This window comes from Ctenopharyngodon idella, chromosome 8 (assembly GCF_019924925.1).
Source record: "Ctenopharyngodon idella isolate HZGC_01 chromosome 8, HZGC01, whole genome shotgun sequence".
NCBI classification, from domain to species: domain Eukaryota; kingdom Metazoa; phylum Chordata; class Actinopteri; order Cypriniformes; family Xenocyprididae; genus Ctenopharyngodon; species Ctenopharyngodon idella.
Window position 1 is genome coordinate 16298964 of NC_067227.1, and position 25423 is coordinate 16324386.

Sequence of the window (25423 nt, forward strand, 5' to 3'; positions counted from 1 at the left end):
AGTTTAGAATTAAATGCTGCTGTTTACAAACTTGCCTGCTGTTGTGAAGTGGGACTGGACCTCCATCTTTCCTCCATAAGACCGATGAGGAAGGCCCTCCCTCCACCTCACACGGCAGCACTGTATCTTGTTTGACATGTGCTACGATCAGGGAGCTGCCCTCTCTGATGACCGGCGGCACTAAGTGAACATGATCAAAAAGATTTTATTTCCTTTAAACCAAAAACTGGTTTATTAAGAATTAACAACATCATATTGAGAATTAAACAGAAATCTTTTACTGTCTTTTTTGATCAATTTAATGCACCTTTGCTGAATAAATACATTTCCTAAAAAAAAAAAAAAAAAAAATCTTACCCAAACTTTTGAACTGTAGTGTATATGCCATTTATTTTTTTTAAATGTGTTCATATGTGTTTGGAACAACATGAGTGTGAGTGACACAAACTTACAGAGAATCTCAACAGTGAAGAATAGACTGGTGCTGCCAGCAATGTTGGTGACCACACAACTGTACTGTCCACTATCATGAGTCCGGACATCTTGAATTTCCAAATACTGACCACCAGCAATGGACTGAATTCGACCTCCCAACTGAGACAGACAGAAAAGGCAGCTTAATGTGATGTAATAGTTACAAATACATCCAGAAAGTACACTGATCTGCTCTCACCTGTAGTTTTACATCATCCTTGTACCACTCAATCTCTGGTAGAGGGTCACTGTCGGTTTGACATTCCAGTGTCAAGTGACCTTTGGCTGGAACCGATACAGTTCTGATGTCATTAGAGCCAAGAAGAGTGGGTGGAACTGAAAGTGATCAGACAAAACAAATGATTCAGCTGTTATGACTGTGGTCCTTGACAGTTAGTTCTGGTCTCCACCGCAAGAATGTTTTTCTTAATCTGTATTTTTGTCTTGTCATTTGTATTTCTTAAGTAAAAATATTTAAACATCATTATTCTATTGTAATATATTTTCAAATGTAATTTATTCCTGTGATGGCAAAGCTGAATTTTCAGCAGCTATTACAACAGTCTTCAGTGTCACATGATCCTCAGAAATCATTGTAATATGCTGATTTGGTGCTCAAGAAATATTTCTTATTATTATCAATGTTAAAAACGGTTGTGCTGCTTAATATTTTTGTGTAAACTGTGCATCACATTTTTTTCAGGATTCTTTGATGAATAGAAAGTTCAAAAGAACAGCATTTTTAAAAAAAAAAAAACTTTTGTAACATTATAAATGCCTCTACTGTCACTTTTGATCAATTTAATGCAGAATAAAAGTATTTATTTTCTAATACACACACATATATATATGTCTATTCTTCTCCTATATATATATATATTCTTATTGCCCCAAAATGCAGTTTATCTTAAATTAATTGTATTTTTCCAATCAGATTTTTCTTGTTTGAAGCCATATTGTAATCTATTAAGTGCTTAAAAAAAAAAGATTTCACTTACGTTGTACACGCACCCAGTGGTTTCTACCATCCTCTCCTGCTGGGCTACTAGCAAGACAGGTATACAGACCTGCATCCTCCACCTATTCCAAAACATGACAGAACATATAGTCACAATCACAAAGCAACACACAAATGCAAAACAAGCTAAACACCTTCATTTGAATAAGCCTCAAATTCAAATCACCTGAACTTTGTTGATCCTGAGCAGCTGCCCATCTCTCTCTATTATTGCCATGTTGTCCTGTAGTGGACGCCCGTCTTTCAGCCAGCTGAGGGTAGGAGGGGGGAGACCGGTAGCGGTACACTCCAGCTCCAGCACACTGTCCACTGCAACCAGCTGCTCCTCAGGGGATGAAGAGCCAGAGATCTTTGGGGGCTCTAATATGGGCAAATACATCCTCAGATTTAATACTTACATCAGATTTTATGCATTTATGCTCCTAAAAGTATTATTGTATGGACCCAAAAACCTTCTCCAGTCTCTCATGTTTCATTCACACATCAGCTTTCGATGGCAAATACCTAGGACGGTCAGGTTGAAAGTTTTCGTACTGCTTCCTGCCTGGTTGCTCGCCACACAGCTGTAGAGGCCTCCATCGCTGGGACCCACATCAGAGAGCAGGAAGCGGGTTTCCTGTCCATCGAGCAGAAGATTGCGGTGCAGTGAGAGCGGCTGGCCATCTTTCATCCACGACAAAGTGGGAGGGGGCACACCACGGGCTTCACAGGTCAGTGTTACCGAAGAGCCCTGGACTACGGCCACCTGCTCAGTTGGCTCTGTGCGCTCAACAGCAGGGGGAGCTGATGAGGGGGGCAAACAGCAATGATTAAAAACATGCAGCTAAGTTAACTGTGATTAAGTTGTTTCTTTATTCATTTTATTTATATTATTTATATTTATCAATTAAAAAGTGTTCCTGATGTACCTTGCACTTGGAGGTCAAAGTTGAGTTCAGCTGATCCAGCTCGACTACGTGCCACGCAAGTGTAGATGCCAGAATCAGACAGCTGCGCCGGTGCAATCCTGTGCCGACACGAGGATACATGACACCGTAAATCTAATATTACATCTATCATATCAGAAAGCACAGCATTGTCTTTGTTCTGTGTGCAAAACTGACCTAAGAACAGAATCTGCAGAGAGCAGGCGGATTCGGGGTGACAGGAGTAAAGGATGACCGTCCCTTAGCCAGCTGATTTGAGGCTGGGGCGTCCCGGTGGCTTTGCACTCCAGTGTGACCACACTGTGCTGGGTGGTGTGCACCTCACGGGGGGCGCTGGTCTCCCCATTTATTGAGGGAGGAACTGTAGTGCAAAAAGTATGAAAATCAATTCACAGATTTGTATTGTGTACAAAAAAAAAAAACTATACAAAGACAACTGTTCTCACCCGATACAAACAAGGTATAGATTTTGCTCTCTTGGCCAGGCGGAGCTGACAGCCAGGCAGGTGTATGTTCCTGAGTCCTCTGGTCTTATATTCAGAAGTGTTAGAGTGCTCCCATCTGGAGAGATACTGGAACACACGTACACATCAGCAAATCAGTTAGTGCCACTATGAACTATAAACGACTGACATTTCTCTGTCAAGCACAAAGTTAAAATATCAATTAGAAAAAAATTGCTTAAAAATGTTTTATTATTTTTATATAAATTTATTATTTATTATATTATATATATTATATTATAAGGTGGGATCAGAAAGTCCCACTAGTGATTTTTTAGGTACAATTTAATAGAAAAATGTTCTAAGCAACTTAGTTTTTCATTCTGATGAAATCTTTTATATATTATATTATATTATATTATATTATATTATATTATATTACATTATATTATATTATATTATATTATACAGTGGGATCAAAAAGTCCCACTAGTGATTTTTTCTATTTTCAATTTTTCTAATTTAACACACAAAAAATAATTACAAATAATATTATAAGTTATAATTTGAGTGAAAGGTGTAAGAAAAGTGTAAGTAAGCAATTAAATTAGTTTTTATAACATTTCTATCTTTTTTATTTTTCAAAATTAATTCCTTATTTTTATATTTATATAAAAGAAAGAAATCAATGACTCAGTGTGAGAGTTACTCTATATGCTCTGTGTGTAAATACATTATTATATTATATTATATTATATTACATTAAAGTTGTCAAAAGTACCGACTTCGGGACCAATCTGTACTGAAATTTTAAAAATGTGACGCTTTGAGCGCTGTTGAGCTGGTTCGTAAACACCTCTGATTGGCCACTGTGTTCACATGCTCATCAGATATGTCTTTGATTGGCTACAATGATCAACGCACAGGAGCATTTGAAACCAAACAGAAGTGTTTAAATTTGAAAGCAGAAGCGTGAGCGTTTGAAAGCAGGCGTCTATCAGCGGACTGGTCTGCTATAGATGCCTGCTTTCAAACGGCCGCGTGTGTATCTGTGTAAGCGTTCGGTGAAGAGCGTCACTGATGACTTTTTACAACGCTTTTACAAAGCGCTGATCATTGAAGCCAATCAGAGATATATCCGATGAGCGCGTCAACACAATGGCCAATCAGAGGCGTTTACCAATCCGCTCAACAGCGTTCAAAGTGTCACACTTTTAAATTTCAGTAACGATGTGGTACCGAAGTCTGTACTTTTCACAACTCTAATTATATTATATTATTAACACACTGGAGTCGGCTGTCGCGCCGGCGATACCACCATAAATGAGTGTGTGTGAAAGTCTTACTCTATATGTTCTGTGTTTCCATTCTCAAGAGTCTTTCCATTCTTCAGCCAGCTCACTTTGGGAGTAGGTGTACCCATCACCTGACATTCAAGAGTCAGTTCCTCCCCTACAGGTGCACTGACCTCTGATGGGTGACCAGAATCTACAATGGTGGGTGACGCTGATGGTGCCAAATACATTTGGTTATCCCACAGTGTGAATTAAGAAACAAGACTGAGATTATTTCATTCAGAGATTAGTGATTAAGGCAGTTTTACCATATATAGTAAGTGAGTAGTCTTTCTGTGTCTGCCCTTCACTGTTTTTGGCGATGCAGGTGTAAGTGCCTGCATGAGAGAGCTGCAGAGGGCCTAACTCCAGTCTGTTTCCTCTCATTGACCAGTTCCATTGCAAAGTACTTTCTAAACATAGAAATAAACAACAAAAAAGCAACATCATAAACAAAAGCACACTAACACTAACAACACACTAACATCCGAAGGAATGCAGTATTTAACTGACCGATAGGGGAGCCATCTTTCAGCCAAGCGATGTTGGGTACAGGTACGCCAGAGGCCTCACAGATGAGGGTGATGTGGGAGCCCAGGTTCTGAGTGAGGGTCTCATGAAGAGGTCCCTCCATCACAGGAGGCACTATAAATGAAAGTTAAGCAAAACATCTGAAATTGCTTATAGCACCTATAACTGTTGTAATGCATATGCAAATAGAGGACATTTACATAAATGTTGCAGTTATGATTTGTTTTTAGGACTCACCATGAACTGTTACTCTAAAGGTGCGATCTACTTGACCCGCAATGTTGGACACCTTACAGGTGTACACCCCGCCATCAGCCACCTAAGAAAAAAGTCAGAAACCAGGTCAACAAAGAAATAATTATAAATACACCACTTATTTATTCATTTATGCTGCACTTTCCACATAATTGTTTAAAAAAGTAGAGTGAAAACTCTATTTTTTTCAGGATTCTTTGATGACTAGAATGTTAAAACAAAAACTATGGAAGCTTGTTTCCACCACGGAATAAAAAAAAAAAAAAAAAGATAATTGTGACTTTTTATCTCACAATTTTGAAATTTTTTCTTCACAATTGAGAGTTTAATATCTTCACAATTCTGAATAAAGTCGCAATTGCGAGGTATAAAGTCAGAATTGTGTGATATAAAGTCGCAATTGCGTGTTATAAAGTCAGAATTCCGAAATATAAACTCGCAATTCTGACTTTTTTCCTCACAATTCTGACTTCTTTTCTCAGAATTGAGATATAAACTCGCAATTGCGAGTTATAAAGTCCGATTCTGAGGAAAAAAAAGACTGACTTTTTTTAGAATTGCAAATTTATATCTCGCAATTCTGACTTTATAACTCACAATTGTGAGTTTATATCATGCACTTCTGAAAAAAGTATTTTTTTATTCAGTGGAGGAAACAAACTTAAAACAGCATTTATTTGAGATACACATTTTTTGACAGTATAGATGTCTTTACTGACACTTTTGATCAATTTAATGCATCCTTGCTGAATAAAAATATTAATTTATTTCAAAAAGGAATCATATTTCATACAAAAAATCATAATTACCCTAAATTTTTGAATGATAGTGTATATAACTTTATATGAATTTAAAGTCTGTATATGGATATGTGAGAGTTTTCACAGTGCTTTATTACCTGTACACCAACTATCTCTAGCTGCTGGCGCTCTATCCTCAAACCATTCCCAGCAGCCAGCTGAAGTCCATTACGATACCATGTGACCTCTGGTTCAGGGATGCCATTGGCTTCACAACGCAGAATAAGCGATGACCCGACCTGAGGTGTCATAACCTCTGATTCTGATTCAATACGTGGCACCAGTGTAGGCAGGGCTAGAAAGGGCCAAATCAAAGTGTTAATTACTATATTAATCTTCTGAAGCAATTAATTAACTAAAATGCCTAAAACCACTAACCATAAACCGTAAGGAGAATACTCTTTTGGTCTTGTCCGGCTGAGTTTGTGGCTGTACAGACATATTGGCCAGCATCCTGCTGTCCAGCCCTGGGAAGCTGCAGCATCTGACCACCTTTGGACAGAATGATGGCACATTACATACATGCTTCATGAAGCATTATTTATAAACACAGAGAGTTATATTTAGACTGCAAATCACCTGGTAGTATGTGGATGCCAGTGGTGAACTCTAGCACCTGCCCATCTTTGGTCCAGATGATGTCAGCAGGTGGGTATGCCTGCACATCACACAGCAGAGAGATCATGTGACCCTCCACCACGCTCATATCTTCCTCCCGGCGGCCCACAATCCTTGGTGGAACTAACATTAAAAATAAAAAAAAATTATGCCACATACGTACATATTTTTAACAATGTATTACATTCTTTGGTGTTGCATGAACAGATAAGGATGATATACAGTATATAACCATAATTTGCACTGCCATTCAAAAAATTGGGGTCGGTAAGATTTTTAACATTTTTCAAAGAAGTCTTTTATGCTTACCAAGGCATTGTGAAAACCATTTTTTGTGAAAACTGTGATATATTTTTTTCAGAATTTTTCAGTATTTATTTAAAATATAAATCTTTTGTAACGTTATACAGTACATGTCTTTATTGTTAATTTTGATCAATTTAATTAGTCCTTGCTGAATAAAACTATTCATTTCTTTAAAAATAGATACAAAAGCAGGGATGTAAAACTCAGTTCCTGGAGGGCCAACCCTGTTCCAACACACATGCCTAGGCTGTGTCCAAAATCACCCCCTATATTTAGCACTATTTTAGGGGACAGCTATTTGTAGTTATGTCTGAAACCATAGTGGATGTTATTGAGTGTGCTCATTCAATCCCATAATGCACCGAAATAATGAGTGTACAACCGATGTACACTCAACAGCTAGATAATACCCATAATACACTGTGATGGTCACACTGAAAGAATTCCCGTGTCTCTCCAGAAGATGGCGCCTGCAGCTTTTCATGACTACTGGAGCTGCCAGTCTGCTAAGTTTCAAATGATTATTAAACAGCAAGCACAAGCATTATCCAAAAGCTTCAGACCTTTCAGGCGCACTCATTATCCAAATTCACTCAGTCATTTTCATTCACTCCTTTAAGTGTACTATATTAGTGGAGTAATATAGAGAATAGTGAATGAGGGTACAGGGGGTGATTTCAAGCACAGCTCTGTAGTTTTCAAATAAGCCTGAAGGACTTTATTAGCTGGATCAGGTGCGTTTTATTAGGGTTGAAGCTAAATTCTGCAGGGCTGTGGGCCTCTAGGAACTGAGGGCACGTTTACATGACAACGATGTACTAAAAACAGAACAGTTTTTCCTTTGCATTTTTCGTGTACAGATGACACCATTGTCAAAACGATCCTTGTTCACACGGATCCTCGAAAACTACTAAAAACGCTGTATTATGCTGCCAGGCCAGTAGTTGGCGATGTGACTTTTTCAACACGTAATATGCATGCGCATGACATCACCGTTTGCACACATTCGCGTTTTCAAAAGTTTGTTTTCAGGCCCCCAAAACTCTGTTTTTGTGTAAATGAACAGCCAAAATGCATAAAAAGTTTTACATTTTTAGTTGAAAACGGTGCCGTGTAAACGGCCACCTGTTTTAAGTTTGCACTCCTGTACTAGAAGATTGGAAACTGCTGGAGGTGATGAATTGTTATGTTGGTTAATGCAAATATTTAGCCTGTAAAATATTTTAGAGCAGAACATAATTCATGTTCATTATTAATGAAATTTCCATTATGTTTTCAGGACTTCAAGATTTTATTAATTTCAATGATATTTTCAGGGCTGAAAATCAAAATACCCTGGTTTTTCATGACTGTGGGAACTCTGTCAATTGCTCCTACCTTGAATAGACAAGCTGTAGAGTCTCTCGACAGCTCCAGCCTTATTCTCCGCCACACACTGATAACTGGCCGCATCTGACACTTGCACATTCAGTATCTACAGAAAAGCACAGGTGAGTCATAAAAGGCATTGTCTTTCAAAGTAGCAAAATCTTTGTGTTAACCTTGTAAGATTAATTTATGATCCATTTAAATCCACATACAAATATAATTCAATGATTTTATGTTTAAATAGGAGAGGATTGGGGTAAAACTGGGCTCATGACCATCACCTCCAGCAGTTTCCCATCCTCCATTATCTGATGGCGAGGGCCGCTATAGAGGGGCAGACCATCCTTCAGCCAAGATACAGATGGAGTGGGGTTTCCTGTGACATCACACCGCAGTGATACAGTGGTGTTGACCACAGCATCGACTTCCTGCATGAACTCATCAGTCTGACCATCAATCACAGGAGGAACTGCGTAAAATGCACAAAGAATCACGTTTATGAAGATAATTTATTCTCATTATTGAATGCCATAATAATAATAATAATAATAATAATACATTTTATTTATGGGTGCCTTACGTGACACTCAAGGACACCTTACAAGCAGATAAAACAATTTACATACAACAATTTAAAAAAAACAAAAAACAAAATGTCACTTGTATGCCTGCCTAAAAAAAGATGTGTTTTCAGACAAGATTTAAAAGTAGGGAGAGAGTCACTATTGCAAATTTCCTGTGGGAGCAAGTTCCACAGATGAGGAGCAGCATAACTAAAAGCTCAAGATCCCATAGGAGCCAAACGCATGCGAGGAAGAACTAAGAAGAATGTAAACGATGATCTAAGAGTTCGAGAGGGAGTTATGTAGAAAGTAGAGATAGAGATCTAGAGATCATAGAGATCTGCCTGTTGGATTTACTCCCTTACCCAACACCTCGAGGTCATAGTGCATTTTGTCCTCTCCAGCTTCATTCACAGCCTGGCAGGTGTATTTCCCAGCATCCTCAAGCTGTACCCGTGGGATCTGCAGGACATGTCCTCCTGAAGAGAAACACGCAAATAAACAAACAAGTAAAATATTCTTTATATACTGTACTGTATATACATTATAGCATTTGCTAATGTTTTTATCTTTAATTGCAAGATGGATTGCATGTTTTTAGCTACAATAACTAAAAAGAACCATGGTGTTAACATGATAATACCAAGTTTTTTGGACATATATTGGACATGGTAATACCAACATAAATATATAGTCTACTATTAAAAAAATAGGGTCAGCAAAATATTTTTATGAAAGAAATTAATACTTTTATTCAGCAAGAATGCATTAAATTGATCAAACGTGACAATAAAGACTTTATATATCAAATAAATGCTGATCTTTTGAACTTTCTATTCATCAAAGAAACTATATCATGGTTTCCACAAAATTATTAAGCCGTTTCAACATTGATTATAATAATAGGAAAAGCACCAAATCAGCATATTAGAATGATTTTTCAAGGATCGTGTGACACTAAAGACTGGAGTAATGGCTGTTGAAAATTTAGCTTTGCCGTTTTTACTGTATTTTTTCATCAAACAAATGTCTAGGTGAGCAAAAGAGAGGATACAGAAGTTGTATTAATATTCCATTTCATATCTAAAACATGCTGTCTGAACTAAATAAAACCTTATATACTGACTCAAGGTACAATAGGAACGTTTCACTCCACTCACCAGGTAACAGCACAACTCCATCTGAGCTGGTAAGTTGCCGGCCTTGTCTGTACCAACTGAGTCGAGGAGGAGGAATGGCATTGCTCTCGCAGGACAGACTGATGGAGTGTCCCAGGACCACCTCCCGTCTTTCAACCATCCCTTCAGTGCCATCAGGGTCCTCTTCATCCCCCTCTCTCTCTCCCAGTGAGAAACCAGCAGCACCATTAATTACCCGGTGAAAGATTGGAGGAACTGAGGAGGTTTGAGAAACAAACATGAACATCTTTGAAAAATCTAATACAGCAGTAAAAAACTGAACTTTATCTGTGTATAATTTGCACTGACCCTGTATAGTGAGGTGGAAGTCTCTCTTATCCTCTCCAGCAGAATTGGTAACCACACATGTGTACTGGCCCTCATGGGATAGCATGGCATTCTCAAAGTGGAGCATGTGACTGTTCACTCTCAGACCGGTGTGTGTATTCCCATTTAATAGCTGTGGAACATGAATAAGAGAGTGTTTTTATATACTATTTCATTCATTATTCCTCAAAATCTGATTAGAAGAGCCTTGGTGTGATTTCAGGCCCGGTTTCTTCCTGGACATGAGCAGCTGTGGTTTAGAAGAATATTTATTGCTTTAATTTTAACCTCTTGATTCATTTCTTGATTCACCACTTATCAGAGAAGAAAACAAAGAAAAACACTTTAAATTCCTTTTCAATTGATTATTAAATTGTTTAATTAAGGTTTATATGCTAGTTTCCATGATAGAGCTCAAAATAAATCTTTTCATAACTACTGGAGCTGATAGTTTACAAAGTTTCAAATGATTATTAAACAGTGAGCACAAATTATGTAAAAGCGGCAGCCCTTCCGTCGCACTCAGTGTCCGAATTCTCTCACTCATTTCATTCACTCCTTCAAGTGGACTTTATTAGTGGAGAAATGTAGGGAATGGTGAATGAGTGGATAGGGGGTGATTTCAAACACAGTTACTGTCTTTATGATTGAGTCACTTAATCACTGATTTAAACCGATTTGTTTAAACACACTGATTTATTCAGGAATAAAACATGTAATGAGTGAGTCATTGAATTATTAATTCAACCAATTCATTCAAAAATGCTGATTTGTTTTGGATCCACTACTGTTTGTTGTTCAGAGACGCACAACAGTTGATTCTGCTTTAGCTTTCATTTGGAACTATTTTAGTTGGGAGAATGAAAATAGTCAAAGTAACTGGCAATATTGTGTTTTAAAAGTAAGTGACTCAATATTAACTTCTTGTTTATTCATTAACAGCTGAATAAAAGAAATATTCACATATCATAAAGTGTGGTCTAGAAAGAGCTATGGAAGAACCTGAGAGTTACTAAACAGACATACGGACCTGTCCATCTTTGAACCATTGTGTAACGGGTTCTGGAAATCCTTTGGCCAGGCATGACAAGGTCAAAGTCCCATTAATTCTCACTTTCTCTTCTCTTCTGCCGAAGCTGAGAGTCGTAGAATCCCCCTCTATCTGTGGAGGTACTGAGGAAATGGCACAGCATTAATCTCTGACAAAAACAAACATCATTCAGCCATGAATCCCGTGCCTACCTACCCATAATTCTTAGCGTGTGGTGTCTGTGTGCTGTTCCAGCCGGGTTGGTTGCTCGGCAGGTGTAGGCACCTGCATCCTCACCACGGGCCGCAGCCACACGCAAAAACTGTCCACCCTGTGTGTATGTGAGCTGAGGGCTGGACACAATGGGCTGGTTGTCCTTTAGCCAAGTGATAGTGGGAGGTGGGACCCCCTCAACTTCACAGTGAAGAACAGCAGGGAAGCCCAGAACTACAGTCACCTCCGAATTCTCACCAGAGTCACGAATCATGGGAGCAGCTGTGAAAAGACAAGAGAATAGAAATTGGAGGATGATGAGGATAATGAGGATAATATATATATAATCAAAACCAATGGGGACAAACATTTCCAAAGTACAGAGTAGTCCAATCCTTAAACAAACGACTCTTTTGATTCAGGTCTTTTTAATAAATCGAAACCATACAGCACAAACAGTGTAGTCTGATTCTTGAATGAATGACTCTTATGATTCAGTTTGTTTTAGTGAATCAAAACATACAGTGCAACCAGTTTAGTCCAATTCTTGAATTAATGACTCGTGCCAGTTCTTTTTAATGAGTCAAACAAATATAGCTTAAAACTTATTGTGTTATGTCATAATTAAGGCTTGTAAGAATTAATTACATAATTAAAGAATCTCTTATGATTCCCATCCCTACCACTTACCTTGTACATTCAGCCTAAACTGTCGTGTCTGAGTCCCAGCGTTGTTACTGGCCACACACTGATACAGGCCACGATCCCTCGGCCTGACAGACTTCACCCTCAACACCTGCCCCTTCTCCAGAAACTCCACATGAGGGTCTCCATTACGGGATAAAACCCTGAGACAGTGGGGAGGGAATATACGAGCACACATGAGCATAGAAGCTGGAAAAGAGGAGCATGTGATTGTATGTGTCATTGACTCACTCTCCATCGTGACTCCATTCCACGGTAGGCAGTGGACGGCCACTAACTCTGCACTGCATGTCCACTTCCTGCCCCACCATGACGGTCAGTTCCTGCACTCCTGAGGAACCTGAAATTGCTGGTGGAGCTAAATATACATAAGAATAAATTAGAAATCACTCTAAGATCATTGTTACAGCGTTGCTAACAACAACCCGAAAAACAAACCAAAGGGAGTCAAATGTTACAAGTTAAAGACAAAAACAAAGCCTATTATTTAGCCTAACAACACTTTGTTCTGTGTACCTCAAGGTTACTTTAAATTACAATGCCTGTCTGTCTATATTTCACCTTGTACTTCAATAGTGTACTCCCTCTTGGCTTCCCCAGCAGAGTTCTGGGCAGTGCAGGAAAAGCGGCCAGCGTGATCATGCTGAACACGATAAATCTTTAAAAGCCTTTTTCCATTCTGCAGATAAACTCCTGGGGTCTCCAGTACCTAGAATCACAGAGCGGGTAATTGATTTAGAATAGTAGTGGCCAAGACTTGTGATGAATGTCATGGCCACTAGGTGGAACTATGCTATCAGCACACTGGAGGACTGTCATACAGGTTGCAAAACAAAACAAAACAAAACAAAACAAAACAAAAAACAACTATTACATGGAATATTTGATTTTGACAGTTGTGGCATTTTGTGGTCAGAAAAAAATGACTATATATTTATATAACGAAATGTTTATGAAAAATCTTCCTACAAGAGGAAACCTACAGGTCTGTTGTCTTTAGTCCAGGTAATAGTTGGGGCTGGGATGCCGAAAGCATCACATCCCAGTGTGAGGGGCTGCTTCAGCGTGACTGTCAGATTCAATGGCTGACCATCGTCTTGAATCTCTGGAGGAACTAGATTTGTGAAGACACAGAAATCATTCAGCATAATTCGAATCGGCGTTAATCCCTGATTGAAAATTGCTTGTATAATTAATTAGGCATGTAATCAAGCAACAAAAGACTTTCCAATAAATCTACTCTAAGTGCCTACTCTAAAATCCGAAATATATTTCTATTAACTCCTACATATATTATATCAGATACATTTAGTATTATCATGAATATTATTAAAGAGAAAAAGAGCATCATCCACACAAATTTGTGAAACCTGCATACATTACTCACATAATTGTTTTTACTCTTAAAAATATTCTGTTTTATCAAAGTTTCAAAAAAAATCAGTAAATAATGTCAGTAATAATGTAATATTTTTAATGACTTAAAAAATTATATTTAAAATATATTAATAATATAATATAATAAATAGTTAGTCTATTAATAATTAGTATAAACTTATTATATTATATTTTTATAAATAATTTATAATATATATATATGTTTTTTTAAAAGTAAATTTTATATTATTTTATATGGATTAAATTTATATTACATTAATATTTTGCACTATATTATTTTTTTCCGTGGACAGGTTTAGCTTCCTGTGGCTCTTGTTGGGTATCAATGATCTAAATAAGACTAAATAGACATTAATTTTAAATTTATTATAAAGCTATTGGCCACTGGAAATGCTGCAAGTATCTCACCATTGACCTTTAGCCTGGTCTTCCTCTCCACTGATCCTGCTTCATTAGTGGCCACACACTTGAAGTCTCCACTGTGACTGGCTGAAGCTGAGCCAATCACCAAAGAGCCATTGTCACCCAGAGATACACCGTGCTCTGATCGCTCCATATGGACCTCCAGGCCATTTTTGAACCATCGCACCCAAGGAGTAGGAGACCCTAGCCAGGGGATGACAACCGCAAAAGAACAATTAAGAGAGATGCAGAGAGAAGCTGTGTGTGAAAGAGAAGACATCGATCAGAGTAGTCAGAATCACAATTCCCCGTGCACCCTGAACACACGGCTCGCCAGAGCTTAAAAAGAAGACCAGATATCCATCCATCTGACAGCAAGACAACAAAGAGCAGAAACAAAGAGGATGCCAGTAAATTTCTCTCCTCAGAAGTGGAACAGTTGGTGTCCTGTCAAGCAGTACTTCAAGGTGAAATTCACTGAGTGAAGATGCCAGAGACAGTATATCAGAGGAGACCTGATCAAGCATAAGAACACTAGATTTATAGCTCAAAGACAAAAGTCTAGAGACCTCAGGACTACAGTAAGGGCAGTAGTTTAAACACACCAATGAGGTCCTATATCAGCCTACAAGACCCCTTTAACAGATGTGTTATGAACTTTACTAGGTTAGCTTTAAGTGACGAGGCAGGGGGCAGGGGCTCTTAACCTTGTACTTGTTTTACAGTCATGTCTTAAAACTCCTCAAAGGCCATTTGAGCAGAAATGACAGATACTGAGAAGTGTTTGTGTTTGGTTTCACACAGAGAGCTTTAGATGAAACTCTTCCATGTGACATGTAGAGTCTATAAAATGGTGGAAGAAATATATTAGGGATGTGGGGGTGGGGGAGGATGACACAAAAAGAGGTCCAAAAAGAATTTGAACATATTTGGACATAAAGGGATAGTTCACCCAAAAAGAAAATTCTGTCATCATTTATTCACCCCAGTGTCATTCCAAACCTCTGCGACTATATATTGAAGAATGTCTCAGTGTTTATTAGGGGTGCAACGGTTCTCGGTAACAAAAAAATCGAACCGTAACGTTCTCCACTTACGGTTCGGCACGCAGTTGCACCGCGGTTCATCTCAAATGATGATGAATCTATAGGCTAATGGTTTGTTGAAAACAGTTGCAACATGTAAAATAGACAGACAGAGTTCAGATAATGTATGTTTCAGACTATAAATATGCATTCTGGCATCCCAAAACGTTACAACAGCGATGATCAAAAAACGTGGACAAAACTGTCACTCTTTGTAAACTTGGTTCACTGCGAGTGCCGTATGCTCGAATATGAGCAGTCATCACCCGGGTGTTGACAGCGCGCGAGCGCAGGTGAAGTATGAACAGCACATGTTGCTATCTGTGTTTAAACTAAACTCATTTAAGCCTTGCTAATTGAAACATTCATGAGCAAGACGCGAAAGACAACTCGCGCGCACTATGAGAAGATTTGTGTACGCGCGCGGCTCATCCGAACACTTATCAGACAGCGTGCAAATACTGAGTTCTCTTTCAAGTCTTGCACTTGAACAAACAAATTCACACAAAAATTATGTCAACATCCCCATTTAGGCAAGTATCATTGCAAACAGTCGGTTATGTCTTAAGTGAACGTATAACAGTCGAAAAAATACAACGCACGTGTAACAGTATATGTACTGGATTGTGCATTATGTCTTAAAGGGAAAGAAGCCTAATATTCCTGCTGCCTGAGTTTTTAATGTTAATCAAACAACAAATGACAAAGAAATCACTCACTGCTCTTGACTGAATAGCTTTTATAACTTCAATAATGATTCATCTTTATTTAACACAGTGAAGATAATATGCTGTGTTATTTTATATTTGATTACTTTATTCATTTTCTGTACCTGAAAACTACTGTTAGATATCTGAAAAACCTGAAAAGCACTGTTTATATTTTATTCGAATCTTTGCTCTACTGTATTGATTTTTGCTGTTGCTTGTAGTTTGATTATTTGTTCTTATTTTCTTTATTCTTATTTGACAGTAGTCCTATTTTCCATGAATATAGCACCGAACCGTACCGAAACCGTGACCCTAAAAAAATATCTTCAAAATATCTTCTTTCAGAGGAATGTAAGTCATACAGGTCTGAAACAACATGCGAGTCAGTAAATGAATACAGAAAATAACAAACCAGATGGCATCTGCAAATAAATGATGCTGGAGCTTTTCTTAGAACTAAAATTGTTTGAAATGACTTTTAGCCAACTGGGACAACTGAGGTCAAATTCACACAGGTGTCCTATTAGAGTAAGCACAGGCGTAGTTCATCACATTAACTATGAACATGATCCGCTAATGTTTGACAGCTACATAGTGTATAAATACTTTTTGTCTTCACTTTCTTACAATATTTTTTTTTGTGAAGTATTTTACTTCAAACATGTGTTTGTGCGATCTTCAAAATAAATGTCACTTGGTGTAATATTTTATTACGTAATTCAAAGACATTCATACATTTTAAGTGCATCTTAATTGTCCAAATGCTTTTAGGGGACACTGTATACAATAAGTCAGTTTTTTTTATTAACAACAAGCCAATCAGGAGTGGAGGGAAGAGAACTCCCAGAGCAGATGTTTACAGTCATAATGTTTGGATTTATTGTTTTTGTGACTTAAAGAATGATGTGCAGCTGGTCCCGTTTACATTATAGGATAACATTAGGACCAGTTTATTTGTCAGAAATCCCTCGAACAATACTTCAAATGATGCGCGTTATAAAAAGAGGCTTATGTGAGTTCCTTGGGTGGGGTCATGTCTTTCAGCGTGAACCAGATGAAATGGATCAGTTTGAAAAGGACAGACTTCCTCACTCCTAATCCTTTTGGCGTATTTTAAATGTCTTCCTTATCTAACACACCTGTAGGATTAAGACATTCTGTTATAACAAAACTGTATGCATGTATTGTATATAGATGTTTAAAATTTTGCCACTAAAAGCATCAAACAGAACTGCAAAAATAATGATAATTTCCAAACATCATTATGAAAAATCATTATAATTCAAGAGCAATGGTTCTCAACCAGAGGGCCTGTGCCCACTGTGGGGCCTTGGCAAACTTCCAGGGGGGCCCCAGTAAGTCTTAAAATGATTTAAATTTGGTTATGTTAACATAACCTTAAGTAAAATGTTAAAAAGCACAAAAAGGGGGGGGGGGGGTTTGGGTCAGTAAGATTTTTTTTTTTTTTTTTTAATTTGTACTTTTATTCAACATGGATGCATTAAACTGACCAAAGGTGACAATAAATCATTTATAAGTTTACAAAAGATTTCTGTTTGAATAAATGCTGTTCTTTTGAACTTTCTATTCATCAAAGAATCTTGAAAAAAATGTATCATGTTTTCCACAAAAATATTAAGCAGCACAACTGTCTAAGAAATGTTTTTTGACCACCAAATCAGCATGTGTTATTTTAGTATCACTTAAATACTATTATAGTTTTTATTAATATTTTGAATTTGTTTTTGTTGTTATATTTTCCAGTTCCATTTTAATTTTAGGTTTAGTAATTTTGTTGTATGTTTATAACATTTTTATTTATTTATTTTTTACAAAATGAATGAATGAAAATAAGAAATCTTGCACTGGCAACTAGCTGAAATAAAATAAGATCAAATTTTATTTTATTTTATTATCTCAGTTTACGTTAATTTTATTTCAAGTAATTTTAGTTTTAGTTAACTTTAAAAGATGTAATTTAAGTCTCAGATGTTCTCATGCATGTGTCTTTAAATGCAAATGAGCTGCTGCTCCCCACCGCCTATCCAGAATAGCACTTCCTTCATTCACAACTCCTGCATGCATCGGATACTCTGCCAAACATCTGCTTGGTTTTGAACATCATCTATATCATGATCACGCTCAGGGACATTGCAGTTGTTCTTCATCATAAATGTTTATTATCTGAATGCGTTTTAAAGCTATATCAGTTTAAACTTCTAAAGCACACGCACAGAAAGCTAGCTGTCAGACGGCACATCTGGTGAGTATTAAACTAACTTCTCTTTAACATTTTATTGTGCTTAAACAGCCAAATACACACATGGTTATGTCAAAAACACAAAGTTCACATAACACAGTTGGTTATGTCTGTGAATGTAAACAGCAACTCAACTCGCATAATGTACAACTTACTCAGGGCGGAAACTATGCTAATATGGCAGAGTCTGTCAGCAGTCATGGGCGGGGCCTGCGCAATGTGATGTCACATTGCTCAGAAAATGAAAACGGCTTCTTCAATGAGACTGTTGAGGTTTTATGGGGATTAAAAAAAAGGAGTGGGTGGATTTTTATCATTATAAGGTGGTTGTGTACACACACTGTCGACACACATTTATGTTCAAACACCATGTAAAAGTGAATTTTGCATACTAGTTCTCCATTAACTAGTTTCCCTGTTTACATTAACACACGTTAAGGTTAAATCAACTTTAAAGGTTGTGTTTGGTTAGCTCTTTTTCTGTGAAGTATGATTACTGGGAATGTCATCTTATTTTACAGACAAGCACATTCTTCTAAGCATAATGATTACCATCATCCACCACCAAATATGCAAGACAGCAGGGCCATTTGCACTTATGTACTGTCATATCTGTATTAAGTACCTTTCATTAAGTGCAACACAGATGTCTGAGTTCTCAGTCGCCATAACAACATTAGAGATACAGCACACATTCCACTTAATAGTAAGAATGACTTGACAGTCTTTGTTCTGATTCAAGACAGACTGATAACCGCCTCTTTTCTAGCTGTAAAAACGACCCATCAAACCCTGTACTCTCGCTCTTAGCTCTCCTCCTCTCCGCCTGCAACAGTCCCTAATTAGGATTCCTCTCCCAGTGGGCCATCTCATGCAGGAAAGCAGATGTTGCCCACAGAGACAGAGGAAAAGAGTAGTGTTCCAGCTGCTGCACACAAACACACACATCATGTCATATCCGCGACATGCAGGGTTTCCATGGCAGGTTTCCATCAAAACAACACCTATTAGTTTACAGCGTGTACGGGAAGAGCTGGGTATGTATCACTTATAAACAGACACAAATTCACACTAAACACCTCTCACTCCAAGCAAGTGAAGGCATTTGACTTCCTCTCCAGGTCTGTTTATGTGAAATGAGTTGTTAAACCTGTGCAAAGTGTTACCGAACGAGGATGTCGCCAGCAGCCAAAATGAGGCTGCAGTGAGAAAAGAGACAATATGGTGAGAGACAGTAGAAAAAAATAAATAAATACAAGACTCACAAAGACACCAAGATAGCTTTCAGTACAGCTTTTATCACATCATTTTCTCACACACATACTTGTTTACTTAGATATCTAAATGGAGTCATACCATAAACTTATTGCTTCTAAATAAAGCTAATTATAATTACTATAGTCCATGTTTTTTTTTTTTTTTCAGAATTACATCTATCTATCCATCCATCCATCCATCCATCAATCTATCTATCTACACTGTAAAACTGAACAGTGAAATTCAGTAGCCCCTCACTACAGAACACACGAGATCCATGGGGCGGAGACGGGTAGGTTAAAGGATATGTAAAGTGGGAGGAGTTGGATCCAGATCCAGGGAGTGGAGAGGGGTAGGTTTAGATCCATGGGGCGTAGACGGGTAGGTTTAGGGATATGTAAAGTGGGAGGAGTTGGATCTGGATCCAACCTCGCCCCCTGGATCTCATGTTCTGCAGTGAGGGCCATTTCATGAAATTAATTAAATGAAATGAGTTTGTTTCACTCAAATAATAATGAAAGTTCATTGTACTTAATTGAAAAAAGTTGTGTGAACTCAAAATTTCATTGTAGTAAGCTGAACTTAATATGATTGAGTTGATCTGCAGCAGATTTCTAATTCCCAGCATGCTTTGTGTCAGATTTCTATAAATAAATGTTGAAATTAAGTGTTATTTTGTGTGTTTTTGCACAAGATTAACATAGGGAGACATAAGTTAATGTTTAATGTTGTGTTATGTTGGGATTTACAGGGGTTTCTGTTGTGTTAGTTTTGGGTTACCTCTGTGGTGAAGAGTAGAGCCTGTGGTTAGGTTGAAGATGGGCTGCAAAACTTTTAAGACCACATATACTGTATGTTGTTTGATTATATACATGCAAGTATATAATGGCAGTCTCTTTGATAGTTATAATAGCATGTGTTATTTTGTTATCTAACATTTAACCAAGATCTGAATGTGATGTTAATGTAAATGAACTGTATGCAATTAATATTATGATGATGGGGAGAACAAAAACAACAACAACAACAACAACAACAACAAAAAACAAATAGCTAGTAAAGCTGGTTGACAAAAGATGTTTTGCTTGTAAAACAAGTTTAGACCACCAACAACTCATGTTTGAATTACATTTAGTCTTTTAAAATACTCTTTGATTTACAAATGAGAATAAACCAAGCATTAACCCACAGGAACAGAAAAGAAAATAGACCACATGTACAGAAATATATCCGAAAACCGAAATCATATGCTGGTGATGACCTAGTTTATGTTATGCTGGTCTCTCCATGACCTACCTCGTGCAGGGCAAGGGATGACCACTCTGCTGTTAGCCACACTCTCAATGATGGTCTCTCCATTTGTCTCAAAATAGGGGCCTTCTGTAACCACATACACAGTTCAGAAGGTTAAGATAAAAGACCCAAAGCCAAAGGTCAACTTAAGGGTCAGAGAGGAGAGCAAAGGGATAAGTGATTTGTGTCCATATCCACTGGGGATGTTTACACAAGCATATAAGTCATGTTTAGTCATTATTTAAATTAGCTAGGGATAATGATTTATTGCCTTCCTAAAAAAAATTTGGTGTCCAAAGAGTTGTTTGCGCAATGACAAATGTTCATAGTTCATGCCATATTTTCAAACATTTTATGGACAACATACCTAACACTTCCAGAACAATCTCAATGGTGTCTTCTCCAGCACTATTCCTGGCTACACAGCTGTACGTCCCACTGTCTGAGTGCTGGACCGCCTGGATCTTCAGCATCCTGTCACTGCCCACAAGAAGTCCGTTATGAAGCCAGCTGATCTGAGGGCTTGGCTCTCCTTGGACCACACATGGCAACACCACTGTCTGGCCAATCAAAGCTTTCAGAGACGTAGGTGCTGGCTGAATCCTTGGTTTAACTGTTAGGGAAAAAAATTTATACATTTATACACAGGCCACACTATACAAAAGGTACCATGGCATTACCTTTTCTATAAAAAAGGTCTTTATACACTACCGTCCAGAGGTTTGAGTTCATTAAGTTTTTTAATGTTTTTGAAAGAAGTCTCTTATGCTCACCAAGGTTGCATTTAATCAAAAAGGCAGTAAAACAGAAATATTGTGAAATACTATTACAATTTAAAATCATTTTTTTTATACACACACACACATATTTGTATATATATTTATTTTTATGTAATTTATTCCTGTGATGGCAAAGCTGAATTTTCAGCAGCCTTTACTTCAGTCTTCAGTGTCACATGATTCTTCAGAAATCATTCTAATATGGTGATTTGGTATTAACAAAATATATATTATTATCAGTGCTGAAAACAGTTGTGGTTCTTAATATTTTTCTGGTAATATTTTTTATGTGATTTCATGATTCTTTGATGAACAGAAAGTTCAAAAGAACATTTATTTGAAATATTTTGTATAACAAAATAATAAATGTCTTTATTGTCACTTGAATTCAATGCTTATACAGTATGGATTATATATATATATATATATATATATATATATATATGCATCCTTTAAAGTGCCAGGAGAATACTATGGTAGATAATAATGACAATCATCAGTACCATGGTATATATCAAAGTATGATGGTATTACTATCTGATACTATCACTGTACTACAGTGCCACCACAATATTTATTATTTTTTTGGTTCACAAGTTAAAGCTTAAATTTCACTGCCAAATCTTTGCTGAAAAGAGACATTGTCATTGGGATGAGTAATTGTAACAACAAAATTTGCATTCCGTTTCATTTATTTTGAAGGTTTTTTCCACAGATAAATCTTGAGATTAAAGGATTGTACCTTGTACTTGCAAATTGTAGGTGAGTGAGACGTTGCCAGCTGGGTTAGCAGCAGAACAGGTGTAGAATTTACTGTCTATCAGCCTGACATCACTAATCTTCAGAGAACCAGACGGCAGAACGGTGAACCTGGGTAAGAAGAGATCAAAGGTCAGGCTCTGAGGTCAAAGGAGGCATGTTTTAGAGTGAGCATATCTGTTAAAGAGTAACACTGCATCCCAATTCACCTGCATATAGTATTCTCTAAAAGTATGTACTCTTTTTGTGAAGAAAAAGTACATACTTTTGAGTGTGTAGCAGAAGAGTAGACAAAGTTTGGGACGTACTATCACATCATAAAATTGCCTCTTTAACGGACACTCTGTCACATTGTTATGTGCATTCTGTCTCCGTAAACTGGCCTGTCAATCATCTTGTCACATTTCATTTCATTAAATTTTCTACTGTATTGGAGAGAAAAGAAGTTGAATTGATTTAAAGCTGCATTTAAAGGTTAATGGCCAAATGTATCTTTATTAAAGTTCACATTGTTTCTACAGATGAAACACAGATAAGATTAAATAAATATTTTTTATCAGGTTAAATGTTGATTATTACTCACTCAAACCCCTTTATACAATCCAGTGTTTCTGGTCCTGGAGGACCCCCAACACTGCACATTTTGAAAGTCTCCTCTTTCTGACACATATTTCAGGTCCTGGAGTTTCTTCTAATGAGCTGATGAGTTGAATCAGGTGTGTTTGATTAGGAAGACAAAATGTACAGTGTCGGGAGTTCTTCCAGAGCAGGGTTGAGAAACACTGGCTGTGTTTGAAATCGCATACTTTCTTGAGTAGGTACTTATTTTGAATAAGTAAGTACTTCATGATCGCTAAAAAGTATGTTCTGTATAGTATAAATGTAATATGGACATACTATATTCGCCATGTTGCCCCTATCACGTGACTTAACAGCGTCAGTTATGTCACTTCACTGCCATTCACAAATCCTCTCCCGTGGCCTCATGGGATAGTAAAGTGTCCATCGTATGTACGCTTCAGAATCTCACCCGAAGAAGTAGGTCATCCGGGTACTTTTTGCCTACTCTTTTATGAATACTGTGAATTTGGACATACTTCTTTTGTCACATACAGTTTTTTATCTACTATATAGTAGAGAAGTATGCGATTTTGGATGCTTTTCAGTTTTTTCTTTAACACTTTTTATTCCTGTTTGTAGTTCTGAACCTAATCCTCCTCCAAGAGCAATGGGTTGTGGGCAATATTAGCCGTTATAGTGTGCATGGATCCACACTTCAACAATTTACCGGAAATAGTAGACCATCTGAGGACTTTTGGCATACTATTTTCAACATGCTATCCTTTGGTACACACTTATTCTAATCTCACATACTATTTAGGATGAACAGTATGCACATCAGGTTGCACGGTAAGTGTGCTGTATATGAATGTGTGGACTTCTAACTTGCACAATTGAACCCAATTGAGAAAATCAGCTTGGTTTCATTTAGACCAGAATACTTTGAACATTTGCTTAGCAACTTTATTATGGCAACCTAAATACAAATACAACTAATAAATCTGAAAGAAAGCTACAAGCTACTATACAACAAATCCCATTTGGGACAAACTACTCTACCTCCCACAAGTCTTCTCACTAGTCTTGCACATGTGGACTAATGAGGTCACTAAACAGTGGATCACTTAGGTCACAAAATATTGGATCACAGTCAAGATCCGTACCAAGATTGGCTTTAAACTGACTACACGTAATTTCTCATGAATTTATATGATTCTAAAAGCTGTTTTTCCTCATATGAAACTGTTAACCCATCTCTAAACTGCAAAGAAGCTGAGCAGAAACACTTAAATATTTGAATTTTTGTATTAATAATTTCTGATTCTATGCTAGACTAATCAGCAATCTTGGAGAGATTCTTTATCTTCTTTCTTTCTTTCTTTCTTTCATTATGACTGCCATCTTGAAAATTTATAATGAATATTTCTGAAATGTATCATTTATTTCTGAAATGGCATCAGTTTTGGAGTGACTGTTTCTTTATGTCATTCTTTTTTATTTTTTTTACAAAGCATTATAGCTGCCACCTTGAAAATTTATAATGAATATTTCTGAATTAGCATCAGTTTTGGAGTGACTGTTTCTTTCTTTCATTCTTTTTTTTTTAAACAAACAAACCATTATGATTGGCAACTTAAACATTTACTGTGAAATACACTGTACTTACATGTTTTGCATTTCTTAGCTATACAACATACTGGCACCTGAAACATGTTTGAAAAAAAAAAAATGAAATTTGACCTCTTAAATATGTGTTAATGTTCATTAATTGTTCATGACAATATACAACATTTTAGTTTTAGATTAGTTCAAACTCCCCCAACAAATTCCAATAAAGAGCAGATACGGATCAGTTTGTACACGATGTTGGGGCAGTTTAAACCAGCCTGTAGAAACACATGTGCATGCTGGCAAATCTGGACTGTGAGTAATTAGGGTCATCAGGAGTTCCGGTTTTGGAATCAGGAGAGAAAGAGAAAGAAAAAGACAAAGAGAAAGAGAAAGAGAAAAAAGAAAGGAGAAAGAAGCTAAAAAAATCTTTTTACAAAAGCAGTTCACACTCAAACTTTAAGGTTAAAGTGAGCACTGGTGCCCCCTAACATCCCCACAGCCACCCGATTCTAGATTAAACAAACTTTCCACACATAATCTTCTTTCCTGTGTGGCAGATGTCTCTGGAGTGGCGTGTTATTCTCGTCAGGCAGACTGAGACGTTGACATGCTGTTTTATGAGACAGGAAGCTCCTGGAGACTCAAACATTATGCAGGCTACACTTCTTCCTCTCTGACTATCACTCAAAACACATACACTCATTCACAGGTCTTATTCCTTGTCTTACCAGGAATACAGTGCCTCATCGTTCCAGTAATTCCCAACTTTTACAGACAGACCATATTACCTAATCCTGAAACTGTCATCCATACATGCAATACCTGTCTTCTGCATCCCTCTGACTAATGCCATCAACATGCTTCAGCTCCATATAAAAAAAAACCCAGCATGCTCCAATTCTGATCCCTATACCTCTAGCCCCACTGTCATAATCAGTTTACCGATTAGCAAATACATCAACTTTGACTTAATGAACTGTAATATGTTTTCCATTAAACCCCATGTGATTTTAAACCTTGCAACTCTAACGATTAGTAGATGCGAGTCCACAGGACCTTCATAATGACTGGAGTTAAAAAAACTTTTCTCCAACACAGGTTTTTGGCCAGATTTTAGGATCTTGGTCAAAGCTTAAACCGTTAAAGGAATATTCCGGGTTCAATAGTATTTAGTAAACAGTAAATTTCAGCAAAATTTTCCATTGTTAATAGTGAAGAG

The 25423-nt window shown here is 37.2% G+C and overlaps 1 protein-coding gene across 1 annotated transcript in view; it reads right to left on the minus strand.

The window, feature by feature from the left end:
- The window catches only part of hmcn2 (hemicentin 2), an 84043-nt gene that overhangs the window by 19467 nt on the left and 39153 nt on the right, over nucleotides 1–25423 (minus strand). Inside the window, 32 exon segments of the mRNA XM_051904154.1 lie at nucleotides 36–180; nucleotides 453–594; nucleotides 674–810; nucleotides 1473–1554; nucleotides 1659–1852; nucleotides 1997–2275; nucleotides 2401–2498; nucleotides 2596–2779; nucleotides 2865–2901; nucleotides 2903–2990; nucleotides 4208–4367; nucleotides 4465–4608; nucleotides 4709–4840; nucleotides 4964–5045; nucleotides 5880–6076; nucleotides 6160–6273; nucleotides 6361–6522; nucleotides 8083–8179; nucleotides 8355–8542; nucleotides 9002–9115; nucleotides 9797–10030; nucleotides 10124–10274; nucleotides 11172–11314; nucleotides 11388–11666; nucleotides 12075–12232; nucleotides 12321–12447; nucleotides 12651–12798; nucleotides 13073–13203; nucleotides 13896–14093; nucleotides 20498–20581; nucleotides 20862–21107; nucleotides 22016–22143. Coding sequence (XP_051760114.1) covers nucleotides 36–180; nucleotides 453–594; nucleotides 674–810; nucleotides 1473–1554; nucleotides 1659–1852; nucleotides 1997–2275; nucleotides 2401–2498; nucleotides 2596–2779; nucleotides 2865–2901; nucleotides 2903–2990; nucleotides 4208–4367; nucleotides 4465–4608; nucleotides 4709–4840; nucleotides 4964–5045; nucleotides 5880–6076; nucleotides 6160–6273; nucleotides 6361–6522; nucleotides 8083–8179; nucleotides 8355–8542; nucleotides 9002–9115; nucleotides 9797–10030; nucleotides 10124–10274; nucleotides 11172–11314; nucleotides 11388–11666; nucleotides 12075–12232; nucleotides 12321–12447; nucleotides 12651–12798; nucleotides 13073–13203; nucleotides 13896–14093; nucleotides 20498–20581; nucleotides 20862–21107; nucleotides 22016–22143 — 4803 coding nt within the window.